Consider the following 20,078-nt stretch of genomic DNA (forward strand, 5'->3'; position numbering starts at 1 on the left):
GACACCTCTATCGCTTGCTCGCACGCCCGTCCAGGTCCAGCATGGCCCCGCGTCCAGTGCCGACCCGCACCAGCACCAACGACATCAGCGTCGCGCGCACGACGGCGTCGCCGTCGCCGGCCGCGTCCGGGTCCGGCTCGCAGCGGGCGGGAGGCGATGGCGACGAGCTGCCCGAGGGCAAGGAGAGCCTCGCGGGTCCGGTCAAGGGCAAGAAGGACAAGGGCAAGGGCACGGGCAAGACGAGTCAGCGCCCGAGCTGGTCGGTGCGTCCCGAGCTTCCTCTCTCACCGCGAGTCGAGGACGAGTGGGAGGTGAGGACGGACACTGACTCGCCCTCTCGCTCGAGCAGTGCACCGAGTGTACGAGGCGCAAGATACGCTGCGACCGCGTCGTGCCCGGGTGCAACCAGGTCCGTCTGCGCGGCCGCCCCCTCTTCAGCAACCTCGGACACAGCTAACCCGCTCCCCCACCCGCCTCGCAGTGCATCAAGCGCAACAAGGTCCACCTCTGTCGACTCGACCAAGATGCCGAGATGGGTTTCGCCGCCGACGGCTCGCTCCCGGCGCCCGCCGCGCCGTCAGCGGCGCCCACGGGCCCTCCTCGACTCGCGTCCGCGACCGAGTACGAGGCCATCTCGCGCAACATCCAGGTCGTCCGCCAGCGCCTGTACCACCTCGAGCGCGTCGTGCGCGCGTTCGTCCCGCAACCCGACTCGCTCGACCCGCACGGCAACGCCATGTGGGCTGTCGACCTCAACCTCCTCCATCAGCAGCATGACCACCCTTCTGCCGCCGACGCCTCGAGCGGGCCCGGCTCGACCCCGTCCTTCGCCCGCGACTCGCTGCCCCTCCCGATCCCGCCACCACCGCCACCGCAGCAGCCGACGACGGCGACGAGCGGGCAGCCGCGCGACAGTGAGGTCGAGGCGGCGACGACGCTCGAGTTTCTCGCGCTCGGGCGCGACTCGAAAGAGAGCCACTTTCGCAGGTCCGAGCTGCGGCGGCCGTCGAGCGAGGACGACGACGACTGCGGCGTCGGCGGCGCCGAGCCGGGCAGCGAGGCGCTCGCGGCGGACGGGAGCGCGCGCGCCTCGCCCTCGAGTCGGCCCACCCACTCGCTCGCGGCCGACGCAGCGACGCCCAAGGGCTCGTCGTCGACGACGATCGACGTGCTCCCGAGCATCGAGACGAGCAAGCGCCTCGTCGACTACTCGCTCGACAAGTGCCTGTGGCAGCACGGCGCCGTCCACTCGGGCCAGTTCCGGCGCGAGTGCGCCGAGTTCTACTCGTGGGGCGAGCGCCGCGCCGAGAAGGTCAACCAGGCGTGGCTCGCGCTGTACTACGGCATGCTTGCCGTCGCCGTCAAGCACATGGTCGCCGACGACGCGCCGTCGTTCGGCTACTCGGCCGACGAGCAGCAGGCGCTCGCCAAGGGCTGGTTCGACGCGAGCGTCGCGGCGCTGCACCGGTCCAACTTTATGGCCAAGCACCAGATCTATGCCGTGCAGGCCATCAACCTGTACGCCGTGTCATGCCAGGACATCGGCGAGTCGGACCTCATCGCGACGCTCCTCGCGGCCGGCATCCGCATCGCGCAGCACCTCAAGATGCACCTCTTTGGCGACGACGCGGAGTGGGACGCCAAGCGGCGCAAGAACGGCATCGACCCGGCGAGCGACGCGGGCGTCAAGGGCTTGATCGAGCGCGAGATCCGCAAGCGCGTCTGGTACGGCCTCCTCACCGAGTGCGTCGTCGTCCTCTTCGCTCTCTCTCTCTCTGAGTCCTCGTCGCTGACCATCTTCCTCGCGCGCAGAGACTGGATCTCGCTTCACGGCCGTCGCGCCTACGCCGTCTCGCCGACCCACTTTACGACGCCGCTCCCGCTCAACTGTACCGACGACGACCTGTCGTCCGGCGTCCTCGTCAACCGCACCAAGGACGAGCCGACGCCGGCGTCCAAGACGATCCTCCTGTACCACGTGGCCGACATCCTGCGCCGCTTCTTCGAGCACATCCACTCGTCCAAGCAGCTCGACTACGCCTACTGCGTCGAGGCCGACCGCGCCCTGCGAGGCGTCATCCTCAACGGCCCGTCGTTCCTCAAGGTCGAGAGCGGGCCGGGCGACGCTGCGGGTTCCCCCGACTGGACGGCCTGGTTCCGCTCGTACTGGATAATTTCGATCTCGCACAAGCTCCTCGTCGTGCACCGCATGTTTGTCGCACCGGCGGGCCAGCAGCAGGACGAGCGGCAGATGTACTCGCGGCGCGTCACGATCGAGGCGGCGAGGTCGGTCATCCAGCAGCTCGCGCGGTCGCCTCGAGCCTCGACCCAGTCGTACTGGACTGTGCGTCGACCTCTCCGCCTTTCGTCTCTTCACCTCTCGCAGCGACTGACACTCTCCGGTCACTCCTGCAGCTGCCCTACCACACGGTGAGCGCCGCAACCTCGATCATGCTCGACATCTTCCAGTCGCCGGCCGACCCGGACGTGCCCAACAAGCGGCTCGAGGTCCAGCACGCCCTGCACGAGCTGCAGCAGCTTGCCGGCGGGAGCCACATCGCCAAGCGCGGCGTCGCCCTCCTCAGCACGCTGCTCGACGAGGAGGCGCGGCATCGAGCGCCCGCCGCCGCCGCCGACAACGACCTGGGCGGCGCGAGCGCTGCGGCGGACCTTGCGTCGAACGGCCACGGCGCCCTCGCCCAGGCGGGCGCAACGGGCCTGTCACTCGGCTCGCCGAGCATGACGTCGTTGACGACGCCGTTCTTCATCCCGACCCTCAGCTCGGCGCCACCCGCCCCCTCCTCGTCCGCCCCTTCGACCCTCCCTTTCCTCCCCACACACGCTCCCGCCGCCGCGCACGCACCCGCACAAGCCGCCGACACGTCCGCCGCAGGTCTCGCGACCGCCCCGCTGTCGCACGAGGCGCTGCACGCCCTCTTTGCCGGCCTCGGCGGCGAGTCGGCCTTTTCGCACGAGGCCATCATTGGCGGCGTCGGCGGCGGCGGCGGCGACGTCGGGCCGCTCGGCGGGCTCGACTTGAGTCTCGGCGGCGTCGGCGAGGACCCGGCGGCGGTCGACTTTTGGCGGCTGCTCAACGCGGGAGGAGGAGGAGGCGGGGAGGAGCTTGGCGGTGAGGGCGTGGTCGGCATGATGGGGATCGAGGGAGGCATGGGCGAGTGGGCCGTGTGGCCGCAGTAGCTCTCTGTCTGTGCAAAAGCAGTGCGCGCGTCATGAGAGCTTGAACCAGGCCCGTTCGGAGCCACCGACCGCCGGCGTGCGAGGAGGTCGAAGTGAGATTTCGGCGAGCGCGTCTCTCTGGGGCACAGCTGGCGAGCAGGACCTCTCTACGGTATATCGAGCGCACGAACCACCACCAGGCTGCCGTGTGTGGCCGTGGGAAGGCGAGGTCGGGCTCCATCTTCATCGGTCCGCTCGTTGTTGCTCTCCCGTCCCACCCTCGCTGTCCACCCGCTGGACTCGAGCAAGCAGCAGCCAGCTACCCAGCTAGCCTGCATCTACCCGCTGCACCATCCACCATGGCCGCCTCGTCGACCTCGAAGCGCAAGTCTCCCCCTCCCTCCCTCACCTCGCCCGGCTCGACCTCGAAACGCCAACGCCTGTCGCCCGGCGCCGACTCGCCAGGGCACGACTCGCTGTCGAGCCTCACCGAGGACTCGCGCGCCAGCAGCCCCGAGGTCGAGCTCGCCGAGGCGACCAAGACGGCCCCCGCGACCGCGACCGCGTCGTCCACCTCGACGGGGACCAAGGACGGCCGGCGCAAGCCGAAAGGGCGCGCAGGAGCGGCATCGGCGGCGGCGGCGGCGGCGGAGGCGGCGGCTCAAGGCCTGGACGACGCGCTCGAGGCGGCCGTCGTGGGCGGCCACCAGGTCGTGTCGGCCAAGACGGTGCCCGAGCACCAGCCGAGCGCCGGCAGCAAGGGCGTCAACGGTGCGTGGCCGACGCAGGGCGGCAAAGGGCGGCGGGGCGAGGAGGCTCTCGAGCATGCCGTTGCGGCGCGCGAGGAGGTCGAGCGCAGGAGGGCGCAGCTCAAGGAGGCCAACGGTGCGGGCGTTGCGGGCGCGAGGGAGATGGACGTTGACCTGACGAGTCTCAAGATCAAGGAGGAGGACGGCGAGGAGGTCGAGGTCGTGCACGGCGAGGAGGCAGAGGTCATGGCGGCGCCGGTGCGTCCTCCTCTTTCCTCTCCCTCGAGGTGGACCGGGTCTCGGCGCCTCACACTGACCTCTCTCTTTCGCTCTGCAGCCTCGGAAAGAGCGTCCAGCAGCCGCAGAAGAGCGCGCCGGCATCATCCGCTTCGCCGTCGTCACCAACGACGCCTCGCCCGAGTCGATGATCATCCTCACGGGCCTCAAGAACATCTTCCAGAAGCAGCTGCCCAAGATGCCGCGCGAGTACATTGCGCGCCTCGTCTTTGACCGCGCGCACTGGAGCATGGCCATCGTCAAGCGCGGCCTCGAGGTCGTCGGCGGCATCACGTACCGCCCGTTCGAGGGCCAGAAATTTGCCGAGATCGTCTTCTGCGCCATCACGGGCACCGAGCAGGTCAAGGTGCGCCCCCTTACTCTACTCTCTCGTCCCCTCCTGTTCGTCGTGTGAGAGAGACGGGCTCACTCGTCACTCGCTCGCGCCGCAGGGTTACGGCTCGCACCTCATGAACCACCTCAAGGACTACGTCAAGGAGTCGACCTCGTGCCGCCACTTCCTCACGTACGCCGACAACTACGCCATCGGCTACTTCAAGAAGCAGGTACGTCCTCTCTCGCTCCCCCGTCCTGTTGTCGGCGACGACGACTGACCCTCTCTCCTCCGTCTCGCTCGCAGGGCTTCACCAAGGAGATTCAGATGGAGCGCGCAGACTGGGCCGGGTACATCAAGGACTACGAGGGCGGCACCATCATGCACGTGCGTCGCTCGCTCGCTCGCCTCCTTCCTTGTCCTCTCGCGGTCCGAGAGCCTGACCTCGAACTCTGCGTCCGCAGTGCTCGATGCTCCCTCGCGTCAAGTACCTCGAGGCGCGCCAGATGCTCGCACAGCAGAAGGAGGTGCGCCCCCCTTCCGCCGCACCTTTCGCCCTCGTCCTCGTACTGACCCGGTCCCCTCTCGTCGCGCTCGCAGGTCATCCTCGCCAAGATTCGCCTCCTGTCGCAGTCGCACGTCGTGCACCCGGGCCTGACGTTCTTTGCGTCGCGACCGGGGGCCAAGATCGACCCGGCAAAGGTGCCCGGCCTGCGCGAGTCGGGCTGGACCCCCGAGATGGACGAGCTGTGCGTCTCACCCCTCCTCTCTCTCCCTCTTTCTCTCTCTCTTTCGCGTCCTTGAATTGACGTCCCGCTCCCCGTACGCAGCACGCGTCGGCCAAAGCGAGGCCCGCAATTTGCCGTCATGAAGAAGCTCCTCACGCTCCTCATCGACCACCCAAGCTCGTGGGCGTTTGCCAACCCGGTCAACGCGCAAGAGGTGCGTCTCGCTCGGTCCTCATCTCGTCTACCTCAGCATCCACTAATTCGGAGCTTGCGCATGCGCAGGTCACCGACTACTACAACGTCATCAAGGAGCCGATGGGTCCGTCCTCCCTCTCGCTCTCTCTTTCTCGCTCCTCCTCTCGTCAGTCCGGAGCTAACCCAGCCTCGACCTCGCCTCGCAGACCTTGCGACGATGGAGAGCAAGCTCGAGGCCAACAGCTACGAGACGCTCGACCAGTTTATCTACGACGCCAAGCTCATCTTCAAAAACTGCCGCCAGTACAACGACGGCGGGTCCAACTGTGCGTCCCTCTCCCTCTCGCTTCGGAGAAGCACCAGACCTGACCCTGCACCTCGACGCGTGCGCGCACGCAGACGTCAAGAACGCCAACAAGCTCGAGAGCTACCTCGACTCGCAGGTCAAAGTGTACGGGTCGGCGACCGCCATCTGACGTGTCTCTCTCGGTTCCTCTCCTTCGTCGTGCCGTGCAGTGTTGCTATAGTACCCCTCGCCTCTTCTCGAGCGTTCGAACGAGCGGTGTGCGGGCGAGCGAGAGCGTGACCGAGCGAGCGAGCGGACGCGGCCCTCTCGCGCCATGTCTCGTCAGTGCGAGCACGCAGGTGTGAGAGAGGATTGCGGCGACTCGGGGCGCTCGCTTGCACGGCGGGACAGGCGGGGAAAGAAGGAGTGGGCGTCTCGAGAACGACGAGGGCGAGGAGGAACGACGAGGGCGAGGAGGAACGACGAGGCCCGCACGAGCCTCGCCCGCTCCTCGCGGCCCTCCTCGCCCGCGACTCGCCCGCCAAGTCAGGTCGCGGCTGGTCGCTGCGGCTCCTTTACGGCCTCCAGACGGGCCCCGACCAGTGATCGCAAGTTTGGCGCTGCGAGGCGGTCGACGGGCAAGGGCGCGAGGTCGGGCAAGTCGTCCTCAAGCTCTACCACCAGTCGCTCTTCCCCTTTCCGGACTCCCAGTCGCGGTCGAATGTCGAGTACGATGTCTTCTGGTGGTGGCCGGCGCGTCACGCGGAGGCGTGCGAGTCGAGAGCGTACCGGTGCGCCTCGCCGCCTTCTCTCCTTCGGCAAGATCCGCGATCTGACGCTTTGCCTCTCGCCGCAGCGAGCTCTCGGCGTACCAGGGGCGAGATGTCCCTCTCTGCTACGGGTTCTACATGTTCCACCTCCCCGACGGCAACGACGTCGTCGGCGTCGTCCTCGAGGACCTCGTCGACCAGGTCGTTCCCTTCGTCGAGCTCGTCGACGATCCGACCCCGAGCGAGCGCGGCACGTACGAGCAGGTCGGCGAGCTGGCAAGTCCCTCGTCCTCTCAGTAGTCCGTGCAGGATCGTCCTTGACCGGCCCTCCTCCTTTTGCAGGCCTGCGCCACTTTCGAGCTCCATCGCCGAGTCACCGAGTGCGGGCTCCTCGACGCTGCCAAGTACGCCGAGGAGCTGCACCAGCTCAAGGACAACTGGTCGTGCGTCGTCGCTACCGGCTTTGGTCACTGCGACTTTCTCAACCGAGCGCGCGAGGTCCACCGGCGCAATGTCGAGCGCGAACGCGCGCAAGGGCCTCTCGACGCGTGGGCAGACGTCTTCTGGGCTGTGGCGGACGCTCAAGGGGGCCTCAAGAGCACGGTACAGACTCTGTTCCAGGCGATGGGGCACGACTTTCGGCGTTGGCGTGACGAGAAGCGAACGCAGGAGCGGCTCGCCTTTCTCGAGGACGGCGTCTTGTAGAAGCCCTGACGCTCTTTGCACTGCACACGAGCTAGCACAATACTCGAGCGAGTGTGACTGAAAGGGCGAGAGAGAGCGAGAGCAGCGACGGCGAGCGCTTGAGCGAGAAGCCGAGGCTCGAGCGCGAGCAAGCCGCGACCGCCGCGACGACGAGATCGAGAGAGAGAGAGCGTGCCTGCGCCGTTGCTGTACGACGAGCGAGGGAAGGATCAGGCCGGGCGCAGAGTCGCCAGGCGAGCTCGAGCGAGACGAGGATGCACGAGCAACTTGAGAAGGTCAAGGTGGACGAGGCGACAGGGTCGGGAGCGAGGATGGCAGGCTCTCATGCTCTCGAGGGTCATGCTGCGTAGCACCAAGGATCCATTGCGCCCGCACAGACGCTACTCTCGAGCGCGGTCCTGCCGCGCTCGCACCCCCTCCTCGCTCCGCCCGCCCGCCCGTTCACATGCCGTCGAGCCAGTTGGCCGTCGCCGTCCAGTCGTGCTGCATGATGAGCGAGTCGTCGAACAGGCTCGGCGGGATGGCGAGGCTCCAGTCGATCTCCATCTCGCCCGGCATGAGCGCCGCCGTTGGGGCGCCGAAAGGTGGCGCCGCCGCCGCCTGACCTGGCGCGCCTGCGCTCGAGGGCGAGAGCGGGCTCGTGCCGTTTGGTGTCGTCGAGGCTGGTACGAGGGAGTTGGCGAACGAGGGCGAGGACGAGGACGGGCGAGGAGGCGGCATCGAGGAGGAGGGAAGCGGGATCGAGGCTGGGTACGGCGGGACGTGGTTGGCGGCGAACGTCGAGAGCGGCGTCGAGAGGGTCGGGAGCGGTGGGACGAGGATGTTGCGCAGGGAGGAAGACGTTGGAGAAGATGCGGCGAGGGCGGTAGAGGCGTGAGGGAGGGGCACGCCCGACGGCGCCGACGACATGACGTTGCCGATGGGGGTCGGGGCTGTACGGGCGAGGAATTGCGCCCTGGCGGCTCTCAGGCACGCGCCGTATTTGGCCGAGCCCGCGACGTCCGACAGCATGTTGGCGAGGAGCGCGACGTCCTTGGCGACCTCGTCGCGGTCGACGAGGTGGGGCCACGCCGCGGCCGACTTGAGGAGGAACACGGCGGCGAACGACAGGTCGACGCGCAGGAGGTACCCGCTCCACTGCGTGCCCATGCGGTACACGGCCGAGCCGAGCACCTGCTGGAGCGCCATGCGCGCGTGCTGGAGCGCGTCGAGGACGATCTGGGTGTGCTCGTACGTCGCCGTCTCGGGCCGGTCGAGGAGCGAGTTGCGGAAGACGGACACAAGGAGCGTGAGCTGCGCGTCGTGCCACATGCGCAGGTGCGACTTGCGCGGCCACGCCAGGGTCGACGGCTCCCACGAGGCTGTGGACGGACGGCGGGCGAGAGGGTCAGTGCGGGATGCTTGAGGGCAGACGAGGAGGGAGGATAAGCAGGGACGCACCGATGAGGTTGTCGTAGTGCGCGTACCAGTCGTGCAGGATCTGCTTCTTCTCGCTGACGTAGGCGACCTGCTCGTCGAACGGCGTCGCCTTGTCGGCGAGCACGGCCGTCTCCTGCATGATCTTGCGGACAATGGCGCTCAGGCGCAGGTTTCCGACGTGACGGTAGTCGCTGCCCTGCGCGAACGGGAGCGACAGGGCGCGGTCGGCCTGGGCGACGAGGGCGTCGAGGTCGCGCTCGTCGATGAGGTTCATGCGGCCGAGGTTGCGCGAGTGCTGGTTCTCGAGCTGAACGGCGTAGATCCACGTGCGGAGCTGGGCCGTGAGCCGGCGCGCCTTGTCGTCCGTGGCCTGCCAGCCGTGCGCCTCGAGCTGCTCGATCGACGTTTCCATGCGGGCCGAGAGGGCGAGGCGCAAGCTCATGCCCGACAGGACGTACGGCTCCTGGTGGTAGCACGCCATGATGAGCATCGCTGCGCACACAAAGAGAGTGTCAGGGGACGCCGCACGTCTGTACAAGAGGAAGAGAGGACGGACCCTGAACGACCTCGAGGTCCGGGTTGTTCTCGAACACCGAGTCGCGCGCGAACCGCCTCGTCTCCTCGGCAGCGGCCAGCAGCTCCTTGCTCGGCGTGCCGTTGCGCTCGCTCATACGCAGCGCCGTGTAGATGACCTGCCAGGCGGACGCGACAGGTCAGTACGGGCTCGACTGCCGCGTCCTCGAGGCGGCGGCCGAAGACGCACCGTGTTGAAGAGGAACGGCGAGCGCCGGCGCAGCGACTCGTACGTGTCGTAGCCGGCGTCGAGGACGGCGCAGAAAGGCTCGAGCTCGCGCAACCATCTGCGAGGAGGGCCGAGCCGAGTCAGTGCCGGCAAGAGGTGGAGGAGGACAAGGACCGAGGGAACGGCGAGACGCACAGCAATACGAGCGTCCTCGCCTGGGTATCGCCGATCAAGCCCTTGGCGACGACGTCGAACCGCTCGGGGTTGACGCTCAGGCCGGCATTCGGCGCCGGCCCGCCCGTGACCGCCGCGCTCATCCTGCTCCGCTTGCGCGGCGGTTCGCCCCGCTCGCGGCTCTCCTTCCTCCCCGCCGCGCCCGCACCCGCACTCGTACCCGCGACGGCCGACGCCGATGCCCCAGCTCCCTCTGCGCGCCCCTCGCCCGTCGCGCCGTCCCGCGCAAGCCCGCCGCCCGCCGCACCCGCCGCACCCGCCGACGCCTCACCGCGCTCGTCCCTCGCCGGCTTGCGCTCCTCCGTGTCGTCCCTCCCCTCGCTCGCGCTCCCACTCGCACTCGCGTCCTCGTCGCCCTCGCCGCCGCCGAGCTGCGCGACCGCGTCGGCGAGCGCGCTGATGGGCTGGCGGATGCGCGACGCAAGCGCGACACGTCGGCTGCGCTCGCGCTCGCGCCCGAGCCCGAGCCTGGGTTGCCCGCCGACGCGAGGCTCGCGAGCGCGTCGAGGCCGGACGAGAAGGGCGCGCCGGCGCCCGTCGACGCCGTGCTGTGGCCGTCGCCCGAGGCCGAGGGTGCGGCGCCGGCCGGGGGAGGGTACGACGCTCGGCGCGGGAGGACGCCCGAGGACGACGACGAGGGGAAGCTGCCCGAGATGCCCATCGAGACCGGGTGGAGCGGGAGCGAGTGGAGGCCGCTCGCGGGCGAGGCCGACTGGGCGGCGCCGGCGTGCAGGTACATGGGCGGCGTGCCGTGATGGTGCGGCTGGGACGAGGTCGACAGGGCGGCGGGCGAGACCTGCTGGTGGGCGTGGGCGTGTGCGTGGGCGTGTGCGGCGGCGGCGTGCGCAGCGGCGGACCCTGGAGGGTAAGGGATGCCGGCGGGGCTCGTCATCGAGTTGGCGGGTGGCGGTGCGGCGTGCTTGAGGCGCGACAGGACGTCGTACAGAACGTCTGCGAGGTGTGAGGGAGAGGGCATGAGCGGGCGCGATGGGCTGCGGCGAGCGAGACGACCGACGCACTGTGGATCTCGCCCATCTGCTGGCACACGTGGTCCATGCGGCGCTCGTTGGTTGACAGGGCCGCCTCGATGGCGGCGAGCCTCGTCAACCCTCTGTGCGACGACGGGGAGCGAGAGTCAGTCACGGGCTCGAGGAGCGGCGAACGGAGAGGTGAGAGTGGGACGCACGCGTCCTCGACGACGGCCGAAGCGGGCTTGTCGAACACGCAGGTGGCGCCCGAGGCCTTGCAGCGTGCGCACGGCGCGATGCCGCCATCGCAGGTCTTCTTGAGGCGGCGACAAGTGACACACTGCCGACGAGGAGATGAGGGACGAGGTGGGGGTCAGCTCGTGGTTTTGAGAGAGCTGTGGCCGGGTCCAGTGCACAGGCAGGGCACGAGAGCCCAGTCACTCGTGCGCCCAACCTCGCAGCCGTCGAGGCGACGACGAGGGAACGCGAGGCGCCCGGGAACCGACAATGGAGACAGCGAGGGACTCACGGCTCGGGCGCTGCGCTTGACCTTTTCGCGGACGATGACGGGTGCAGAGCTGCTCCCCTGGCGGTCGTCGCGGTCGTCGTCCATGGCCGCGCGATGGGGGCGTGGGGTTTGAGGAGGCCGTGCAATGCGGAGGGAGGCGGGCGAGCGGGTCGCTGCCGATGCGATCCACAGTGTCTTTCGACTCGCTCTGGGAGGGTTCGTGCAGCGACTTGTCCTGCTCTCTGACGGGCTCACGAACAGGCTCATGCGACCCGCGAAACTGCTCGAGTCGAAGGCCGACAGCTCGCGCGCGAGAGGAACGCGCGCTCGCCTCGTCGCTCGCGCCGGCTCGAGACAGCCCTCGCCTGCGCACTCTCGCGGCGCACCGTGACACAGAAAACACTCCTCGCATCGTTACAGGTCCTCCTTACCGCGGCGCGACGTCCAGAACGCGCTCCTGCTGCGTCCTCGAGCCGTTGCTTCTAGTGGTGCGACGACTTCTTGGCGGCGTTGACCGTGTTGTCGTAAGCGACGTAGGCGGTAAAGGCGACGACGGCGATGCCGAATCCAGGGAACAGGTTGCGGAACCTGCGAGTCGGCGCACGAGGGAGCGAGCGAGAGGAGGTCAGCAGCGGCGTCCGACGGGGGCCGGGCGCGACTGTCGCAGGAGAGCGGCCCGCTCGTGAGATGCTTGTCGCAAGGTCGGTGTGACGCACATGGACTTGTTCGAGAAGATCGGGTTCTGCGGGCGAGGGAGACGAAGTCAGCCCGAGTGGTGGAGGCGGAGAGGAGAGAGAGAGAGAGAGGCCGGGACGGACCTTGCGCCACGCCTCGCGCTTTGCCCAGGGGTCTGTTGAAGGTAACGAGGACGGCGACAGGGTCAGTGAGGGTGCTGAGGTCGGATGAGGCGACGACGAGATGAAGCCGGGCGAGGACGAGGGGCAATGTACCGCGGTACAGAGGCTGGTCCGACATGCTGTGGGGGTGAAGCGGGTCAGTCAAGGTGTGGGCAGCGAGTGAGTGCAATGCTGTGCGCACCTGGTGGTGTGGGCGAGAGTCGCGGCTGGGTGAGGGACGGAGAGGGAGGGCGCGCGCGCTGCGACCAAGTCCCGCCCGTGGGAGGCAAAACGAGGGACTTGGCGAAAACGCGACCCTCTCTCCCTCCCCTCCCTCTCCTCCTCCTCCTCCTCCTCCTCGCTCACCCTCGCCATGAGCAACAAGCCGTACAAGAAGCGCGTCATCCAGGCCGACTCAGACGAGTCGGACGACGACCAGCCTCTCGTGAGCTCTCGTCCCCTCGTCTCTCCCCCGCTCCGCCCGGCGCCGAGCTCCCCTCCCACGACGCGTCGTGCACCTCGCACAACTCGCACGGCCTCGCGCGCCATCCACGCGGACTGTATCCAGCTCGCCCGACCGAAGCTGACCCGCGCGCCTCCCCTTCCCCTCCTGCAGATCAAGCGCACCAAGCCCGACGAGCCGGCCGACTCACCCGTCGCGACCACGGCCGTCGCCGTCCCCAACGGCGACGCGCCCTCGGGCCAGCTCGACACCGTCATGAACGACGCCACGGCCCTCGTCACCGACCCCAAGGCCAAGCTGAGCGTCTTCAGCACGGGCGCGTCCGACGACGACTCGGACGACGAGGCCGACGTCCCGCTCGCCCAGGTCGCCAAGAAGGGCGCCGCCGGCGTCGCGACGGGCAACGGCAAGCCGCTCGCCAACCGCGCCAACGACGGCGACAGCAGCGACGACGACAAGCCGCTCGCCCAGGTCACCGCGCCGGCCAAGAAGCGCGCGTCGACCACGACCACCACCACCGCGACCAAGGCCAAGGCCGGCGACTCGTCGTCCGACGACGACAAGCCTCTCGCCCAGGTCACGGCCGCCGCCGCCAAGCGCCCGCGCGCGTCGACGTCGCGCAAGAGCATGAAGGACGACGACTCGGACGACGACCTGACGCCCGCGTCCGACTCGGACTCGGACGGCGACGGCGACTTCTCGAGCGCCTCGGAGGCGCCGAAAAAGAAGAAGGCGGCGGCGAAGAAGGCCGCGGCGCCCAAGAAGGCGGCGGCGGCGACGGCGGCCAAGGGCAAGGCGGCGCCCAAGAAGGCGCCCGCCGCGAGGCGCGTCAAGAGCGAGGACGCCGAGTCGGCGTCGGCCTCGCCTGCGCCGGCCAAGAAGGGCAAGGGCAAAGCGAAGAAGGAGGACGACGACGACGAGGGCGGCAGCGGCGACGAGGTCTTCAAGTGGTGGGAGAACCAGCAGGACGGCGAGAGCAAGGTGCGTCCCCTCCTTTCTCTCCCTCCTTCATTTGTGCGTCCTGCCTCGAGTCCGAGCTTGACGTCCTCGTACCACTGCAGTGGCGCACGCTCGAGCACTCGGGCGTCCTCTTCCCTCCCGAGTACGAGCCGCACGGCGTCAAGATGAAGTACGAGGGTGCGTCCACTCTCCCTTGCGCCGTCTCGTCTCGACGCCTCGCGCGACACTGACCGAGCTCCTGCCTCGTCGACGTGCAGGCAAGCCGGTCGAGCTCGCGCCCGAGGCCGAGGAGGTCGCGTCGTTCTTCGCCGCCATCCTCGAGACCGACTACCCGAAGAACCCGACGTTCGTCAAGAACTTCTTCGCCGACTGGCTCAAGGTGCTCAAGGCGCACCCTTGCGTACGTCCTCGCTCTCTCTTGCGCATCCCTCTCGTCGTCGTTCTCCCTCAGCTCGCCCCCCTCCTCGTCCCTCGACCTGACTCTTTTCTCCCTCCTCGCCCCCCTCTCTGCGTCCCTCGTCCACAGCCCGACGGCACCAAGATCCGCGACTTCGACAAGTGCGACTTTACGCCCATCTTTGCCTACCTCGAGGCGCAGAAGGCGGCCAAGAAGAGCATGACGGCCGCCGAGAAGAAGGCGGCCAAGGCTGAGCGCGACGAGGCCGAGGCCAAGTACAAGACGTGCTTCCTCGACGGCCGCAAGGAAAAGGTCGGCAACTTCAGGATTGAGCCGCCGGGCCTGTTCCGCGGTCGCGGCGAGCACCCAAAGACGGGCATGCTCAAGGTGCGTCCCCCCCTTCCTCCCCCTCTCTCCTCGTTGCCCGTCTTGCGCCGTCAACTGACTCTTCTCCCCGCCCCGCATGGACAGACGCGCGTTCGCCCCGAGCAGATCACGATCAACATCGGCAAGGGCGTCCCCGTTCCTCCAGCGCCGGCCGGCCACCGCTGGAAGGACGTCGTGCACGACGACAAGGTGACGTGGCTCGCGACGTGGAAGGAGAACATCAACGGCAACGTCAAGTACGTCTTCCTCGCCGCCGGTTCCTCGCTCAAGGGCCAGAGCGACCTCAAGAAGTTTGAGAAGGCGCGCAACCTCAAGGTGCGCCCTCGCCCCTCTCCCTCTTTCTTCCCTCGCCCACCTCGAGTCGAGACTGACATTGCCCTGCCCACCCCTCCCTCCTTACTCGCCTGCCCACTTTTGCAGGAGCACGTCGACCGCATCCGCGCCGACTACACGGCCGACCTCAAGTCGAAGGAGATGGCGACCCGTCAGCGCGCCGTCGCCATGTACCTCATCGACCGCTTTGCGCTCCGTGCCGGCAACGAGAAGGGCGAGGACGAGGCCGACACGGTCGGGTGCTGCTCGCTCCGGTTCGAGCACGTCACGCTCACGCCGCCCAACAAGGTCACGTTCGACTTCCTCGGCAAGGACTCGATCCGGTACGTCAACGAGGTCGAGGTCGACGAGCAGGTCTTCAAGAACCTCAAGCTGTTCAAGAAGGAGCCCAAGACGGTCGGCGACCTCCTGTTCGACCGCCTCAGCGTGCGTCCTCCTCTCGCACCCTCTCTTCCTGCAGGGCTCAAGGACTGACATGTTCTCCTCACACACAGACGACGGTCGTCAACAAGTACCTCACGTCGTACATGGACGGCCTTACGGCCAAGGTGTTCCGCACGTACAACGCGTCGTGGACGTTCGCGCAGCAGCTCAAGAACACGCCCAAGGACGCGTCGGTCGCCGACAAGCTCCTCGCGTACAACCGCGCCAACCGCCTCGTCGCCGTCCTGTGCAACCACCAGCGCTCCGTGTCCAAGGGCCACACGGCCGCCATGGAGAAGCTCATCGACAAGGTGCGTCCCCTCTTTCTCTCTCTCTCGTCCCCGTGAACCGACCTGAGCCTGACTCGTTCCTCCTTTTGCTCGTGCTCCCGCAGATCCGCGCGCTCAAGTACCAGCGCATGAAGCTGCGCAAGCAGCTGTTTGCCGTCGCCGACAAGCCCAAGAAGTACAAGGAGCCGTACGGCGACGACGAGTCGGACCTCGACGACGACTGGATCAAGGAGCACGAGGTGGCGCTGGTCGTCGCCGAGCGCGAGAAGATCCGCAAGAAGTTTGAGCGCGACAACACCAAGCGCGAGGCCGACGGCGAGAAGAAGCTCGCGCAGAAGGAGCTCGACGAGCGCCTCAAGGCGGCCGACGAGCTCGAGAAGTCGATCAAGCGCGAGCGCAAACAGGGCTACAAGGAGTCGAAGCTGTCCGAGGACCGCCTCGTCGCCGCGCTCGTCAAGATCGACGACCGCATCCAGGTCGCCAAGACGGCCGCCACCGACCGCGACGAGGGCAAGGGTCCGTCCCCTCTCTCGTGCTCTCGTGCTCTCGTGCTCGTGGGAGGTTGAGCGTCGTCGTCGTGGCTGTGAGCGAGGAACTGACGAGTCGTGCCCGTACCGCTTCCCCTTCCCCCCGTCGTCCTCCTCCCTCTCTCTCCTCTCGCCCACCGACTCGTCCCTGCCTGCCCTTCTTCTCTACCACTCCCTCTCCCACTCCCTCTCCCTCTCCCTCGCCCTCGCCCTCGCCCTCGCCCTCGCCGTCGCCCTCGCCCACCGACCCGTCCCTGCCCTCCCTTGGTCTCTCCCTCGCCTCGCCCTCGCCCTCGGCGACCACCTCTCGCAGAGATCTCGCTCGGCACGTCGAAGATCAACTACCTCGACCCGCGCATCTCGGTCGCGTGGGCCAAGGCCAACGACGTCCCGCTCAACAAGGTCATGACCAAGACCCTCCTCGAGAAGTTTACCTGGAGCACTCACGTCGACGCGGACTTTGAGTGGTGAGCGACGGGAGGACGACGACCCGCTTGACGACGACGAGTGTACACTTTCCTCTCCCACACGTAGCTTGCCCCCCTCCCTCCTTCTCGCCTCGCTTTGCAACCCTCTCGCTTGCCCTGTGCATCCAGTCGAGAGACCCGAGAGAGAGAGTGCACGACCGAGAGCGAGAGGAGAGAGCGACCACAGAGAGAGAGACCAAGCAGCACGAGCGCTCGAGCCTCTCTCGCGCCCGACTCAAAGGCTTCTCGACTCGCTCGCACGCCGAGACCGTACTGCACAGGCTCGTATGTACACGCTCGTTCTGCTGCTCTCGCGCCCAGCTGCCGCAGCCGCACGCACCACCGCTCGACCCTGCCTGCCCAGCTCCCCTCGCACGCCGCGCCACGTCTTCCCTCAGAGCTCGACGTGCCCGACGCCGACGTCAATGTTCTGGTCCTCGCCGCCAGCCTCACCGCCCGCGTTGCGCTTCTCGAGGTCGGCGGCCCACAGGGCGGCGCCGGCGGCCGACGTGAAGGCCGTGACGGGGCCAAAGACGGGGATGAGGCCGAGGAGGATCGAGGCGGCGCCAAAGCTGCGGGAAAGGGGGGAGCTCGCTGTCAGACGCATTCGCGGTGATGCACACAGAGAGAGAGAGAGAGAGAGAGAGGACGCACGAGGTGTAGGCGCCCGAGCGCTTCTCGACAAAGCTCTGGCGCGACTGCTTGTCGAGCTTCTTGAGCTGGAAGTAGCGGTCGTGGGCGGCGCTGCAGGTCGACGAGCGAGTCAGCGACGCGCCGCAGCGAACGGGATGAGCAAGGGACGAGAAGGACTCACGGGCCCGCCTTGCGACCGTTGAGGAGGAGGAAGACGGCCGTGCCGACACCGGGGACGAGGTTGAGCGGGAGCGTGACGAGGTACCGCACGAGGCCCTGGGCCGAGAATTTGCGGCTGACCGGGCTCAGGAGGCTCTTGCCGAGCGTGACGCTGCCGCCGCGCTTGTCGAGCGCGCGGCCCTTCTCGACGAGGGCGGCGTGGCCCTTTTGGACGAGGACGGCGTCAAAGATGCGCTCCGAGACGGCCGGCGTGAGGAAGGTGCGGTGGAGGAACAGGATGATGAAGTAGGCCTCGGCGAGGACGAGTGGAACGGCGGCGAAGAAGGCTGCGCACGGTTTCCGAGTGTGCGTCAGCTGGGGAACGGCGAGAGGAGGGAGGGAGGAGACGCACCGAGCGGGCCCGAGACGACGGCGAGGACGGCGACTTGCGGGAGGTAGGCGAACGTGGCCATGAACGACACGGTGACGAGCGAGATGCTCAGGCTGCGGACCATGAGCGGCTTGAGCGACTCGAGGAGCTTTGGGTGACGCGCAAAGTAGACGATGCCGTAGCTGTGTGGCCCGCTCGAGTCAGCTCGTTCGCCTTGGAGTTCGAGAGAGAGTGTGTGTGTGCGCACAAGGGGTACACGTAGGCTCCCGACTGGGCGGCGGCGATGCCCTCGGACGAGACGCTCTTGATGTCGGCCTTTGCGGCCTCGAGGCCCTTGTCGAGCTGGCGCTTGACGAGGCCCGCCTTGTCGTTGCTGGAAGTGGCAGAGGAGCTCATGGCAAAAGCGGGCTTGGTCACGAGAGCGACGCGTAGTTGGAGGAGGGAGAGCGAGAGCGGGAGAGAGAGAGAGCGCGCGAGTGCTGCCCCGCTCGCGAGACTGGAGGCAGCGAGCCCGCCGTCATCAGCACCGCCCTCCGATCACAAGGGATCGCCGCAAAGGGGGCAAGCGTCTGAAACCCGCAGCCGGCGCGCCCGAGCGAGAGGGTGCGCTCGAGCCTCGTCCAGCTCGCGCCGACGTCGAGTTGAAGCGAGTGGTCGCACTGTCGAAGACCAGCGCGCAAAGCTGCGAGGTGTCCTTCAACGAGCTGCCCCGACGGTCTCGGCACTTTTGTCAGCGTGCGGGTCGAGCCCTCGCCTCGGGCTGTCGCCCGCCCGTCCTCCTCCTCCTCTCTCTCCCTCTCTTCACACCAAGCTCCTACTCGTGCGTTCCCTCAGTCACACTCTGAGCAAGGCCCACACTGACCACTGGACGCGCCCGCAGCTCCCACCCACACTCCCACCTCGTGCGCCGGCTCCCTCTCGCCTCGTCCCCACTTTCGGACACGTTCCCTGATCCTTTGCTCCCCTCTCGCGGCACGTCCAGCAGCCAAACTAGCATCAGTGAGCTCGCCGCTCTCGTCTCAGCAGATACAGCGCAAGTGCAACACTGCGAGCCATTCGCTGACCCTCTCCTCCTCCCTCCCTCCTTCCCTCCCTCTCCTCGCACCCACAGTGGCCCCCACTATCCAGGTCGGCGACACGATCCCGGACGCCCAGCTCGGCTACGTCCCTTACTCGCCCGAGCTCGAGGACCCGATCGTTTGCGGCCTTCCGTGCGTCGCTCGCCCTCTCTCCTCCTCGCACGTCGTCCGGGTCACGCCATCCTGACCTGGCCTTTCCTCCCACTCCCGACCTGACCTGGCTCTTGTTCCCCGCTGCAGGTCCAAGATCAGCACCCACAAGGACTGGAAGAACAAGAAGGTCGTCATCTTTGGCATCCCCGGCTCGTTCACCAAGACTTGCTCGGAGAACCACCTCCCGCCGTACGTGACCGAGTACGACCAGTTCAAGTCCAAGGGCGTCGACAGCATCGTGCGTCCCGCCGCTCTCTCCCCCTCTCGTGCCGTCCTCGAGCCCGGCACTGACCTCTCCCTCTCCCTCTCCCTCTCCCTCTCCCCTCCCCTCACCTCGCACCTCTCACAACCCGCTCGCGCGCCCCCGCAGTACTGCATCGCGTCCAACGACCTCTTTGTCCAGTCGGCGTTTGGCCGCGTCCAGAAGACCGGCGACAAGGTCGTGTGCGTCGGCGACCCCGAGCTCAAGTTGCTCGAGCCGGCTGGCCTCACGCAGGACCGTGCGTCGGCGCGCCTTTCTCTCTATGTCACCTCGTCGGGGGCTCGAGCGCGGTGCTTGAGCTTGAGCTGACGTGGTTGATCGTGATGGCGAACGCAGTCTCGCACGTCGGGTTCGGCGTCCGCGCCAAGCGCTTTGCCCTCGTCGTCGACGACCTCAAGGTGCGTCCCCTCCTCCTCTCTCTCTCCCTCTCTCTTTCCCTTCCCCCCGTCGCCCCCCTCGTCTCTCCCCCTCGCCCCTCCCCTCTCTCCGCCTCGCCCCTCCCCTCTCTCATTCCCAGACTGACGCTCCCGACGCCCACCAGGTCACGTACGTCGGCATCGAGGAGGGCCCGGGCGTGTCGAGCTCGGGAGCCGAGGCGGTCCTCGCCAAGCTCTGAGCGCCCGTCTCTCTCTCCTCGAGGAAGGTCGGCGATGGCTGTGCACCGCTTCGAGGCGCAGTCGTGGAGATTGATGAATACAAAAACAAAGCAGTTGCGAGTGACGACGAGCGCCGAGAGACAGAGCTTGCGAGAAGGCGGTCCGTCCCTCTTGAGCTCTCGCGCTTCGTGCGACTCTCTCGGGCTCGGCTGCGACGCTCGCTCTCGCTCTCGAAGGACGCGTACACTCTATGCTGCGGCGGCGGCGTTGCACGCCCTCGTCCGTCTACCTGCCCCGGTCCTCCTCCTCCTCCTCCTCCCTCCTCCTCTGCCTCTCCTTCAACCTCTCCCCAACCCTCTCAAGCTCCTCCCTCTCTTCCCTCACCCTCTCCCTCTCCCTCTTAACCCGCTCCAGCCTCTCCCTCAACCGCCTCGCATACTCGTCCTCGTCGAGCTGGGTGACCGGGCTCAGGCGCGACGCCTGCAAGCGCGCCCACGCCCAGGCCGACGAGATGAGGCGGTCGGACCGCTCGGAGAAGGTTTCGCGACCGGGGTCGGACGCGATGTGGTGAGAGGGGGGCGAGGCGATGGGGTGCGTTGGGGAGGGGGGGGGGGGGGGGGGGGTGGGGGGG

General features: G+C 67.8%; 7 protein-coding genes across 7 annotated transcripts; 4 read left to right on the forward strand and 3 right to left on the reverse strand.

Annotated features, from left to right (window-relative positions):
• Positions 1–41: 41 nt before the first annotated feature.
• On the forward strand, positions 42–3,228 carry RHOBADRAFT_51434 (uncharacterized protein; the record flags this gene model as incomplete). Its single annotated transcript, XM_018415838.1, has 5 exons — positions 42–263; positions 350–409; positions 482–1,743; positions 1,813–2,344; positions 2,416–3,228. 5 exons carry the CDS (start codon positions 42–44, stop codon positions 3,196–3,198), a joined length of 2,859 nt encoding a protein of 952 aa, XP_018273650.1. The 3' UTR covers positions 3,199–3,228.
• Positions 3,229–4,003: 775 nt separating this feature from the next.
• Positions 4,004–6,004, forward strand: RHOBADRAFT_24126 (uncharacterized protein). The gene is made up of 10 exons (XM_018412631.1): positions 4,004–4,184; positions 4,264–4,569; positions 4,655–4,768; positions 4,843–4,923; positions 5,001–5,063; positions 5,137–5,285; positions 5,367–5,478; positions 5,547–5,583; positions 5,666–5,785; positions 5,859–6,004. The coding sequence occupies exons 1-10, from the start codon at positions 4,089–4,091 to the stop codon at positions 5,933–5,935; spliced, it is 1,155 nt and encodes a 384-aa protein (XP_018273651.1). The 5' UTR covers positions 4,004–4,088; the 3' UTR covers positions 5,936–6,004.
• A 1,657-nt stretch (positions 6,005–7,661) lies between these two features.
• On the reverse strand, positions 7,662–11,196 carry RHOBADRAFT_51436 (uncharacterized protein; the record flags this gene model as incomplete). Its single annotated transcript, XM_018415839.1, has 9 exons — positions 7,662–8,581; positions 8,661–9,131; positions 9,196–9,331; positions 9,403–9,499; positions 9,577–9,986; positions 10,049–10,566; positions 10,635–10,726; positions 10,802–10,899; positions 11,113–11,196. The coding sequence occupies 9 exons, from the start codon at positions 11,194–11,196 to the stop codon at positions 7,662–7,664; spliced, it is 2,826 nt and encodes a 941-aa protein (XP_018273652.1).
• A 286-nt stretch (positions 11,197–11,482) lies between these two features.
• On the reverse strand, positions 11,483–12,154 carry RHOBADRAFT_64516 (uncharacterized protein). Its single transcript, XM_018418502.1, has 5 exons — positions 12,130–12,154; positions 12,042–12,067; positions 11,910–11,941; positions 11,808–11,833; positions 11,483–11,679 (listed from the first exon to the last, which is right to left on the reverse strand). Exons 2-5 carry the CDS (start codon positions 12,064–12,066, stop codon positions 11,574–11,576), a joined length of 189 nt encoding a protein of 62 aa, XP_018273653.1. The 5' UTR covers position 12,067; positions 12,130–12,154; the 3' UTR covers positions 11,483–11,573.
• Positions 12,155–12,930: 776 nt separating this feature from the next.
• RHOBADRAFT_24131 (uncharacterized protein) lies at positions 12,931–16,296 on the forward strand. The gene is made up of 9 exons (XM_018412632.1): positions 12,931–13,371; positions 13,452–13,527; positions 13,608–13,750; positions 13,877–14,134; positions 14,219–14,449; positions 14,555–14,893; positions 14,962–15,201; positions 15,285–15,696; positions 16,021–16,296. Exons 1-9 carry the CDS (start codon positions 13,018–13,020, stop codon positions 16,176–16,178), a joined length of 2,211 nt encoding a protein of 736 aa, XP_018273654.1. The 5' UTR covers positions 12,931–13,017; the 3' UTR covers positions 16,179–16,296.
• A 272-nt stretch (positions 16,297–16,568) lies between these two features.
• On the reverse strand, positions 16,569–17,786 carry RHOBADRAFT_33768 (uncharacterized protein; the record flags this gene model as incomplete). The annotated part of the gene is made up of 5 exons (XM_018413142.1): positions 17,605–17,786; positions 17,379–17,539; positions 16,989–17,313; positions 16,829–16,918; positions 16,569–16,746 (listed from the first exon to the last, which is right to left on the reverse strand). Exons 1-5 carry the CDS (start codon positions 17,751–17,753, stop codon positions 16,569–16,571), a joined length of 903 nt encoding a protein of 300 aa, XP_018273655.1. The 5' UTR covers positions 17,754–17,786.
• RHOBADRAFT_41601 (uncharacterized protein) lies at positions 17,641–19,467 on the forward strand (the record flags this gene model as incomplete). Its single annotated transcript, XM_018413911.1, has 7 exons — positions 17,641–17,736; positions 18,238–18,259; positions 18,469–18,568; positions 18,677–18,827; positions 18,960–19,089; positions 19,188–19,249; positions 19,393–19,467. The coding sequence occupies 7 exons, from the start codon at positions 17,641–17,643 to the stop codon at positions 19,465–19,467; spliced, it is 636 nt and encodes a 211-aa protein (XP_018273656.1).
• Positions 19,468–20,078: the final 611 nt, after the last annotated feature.

The sequence above is a fragment of the Rhodotorula graminis genome (genome assembly GCF_001329695.1).
Source record: "Rhodotorula graminis WP1 unplaced genomic scaffold RHOBAscaffold_2, whole genome shotgun sequence".
NCBI lineage: Eukaryota > Fungi > Basidiomycota > Microbotryomycetes > Sporidiobolales > Sporidiobolaceae > Rhodotorula > Rhodotorula graminis.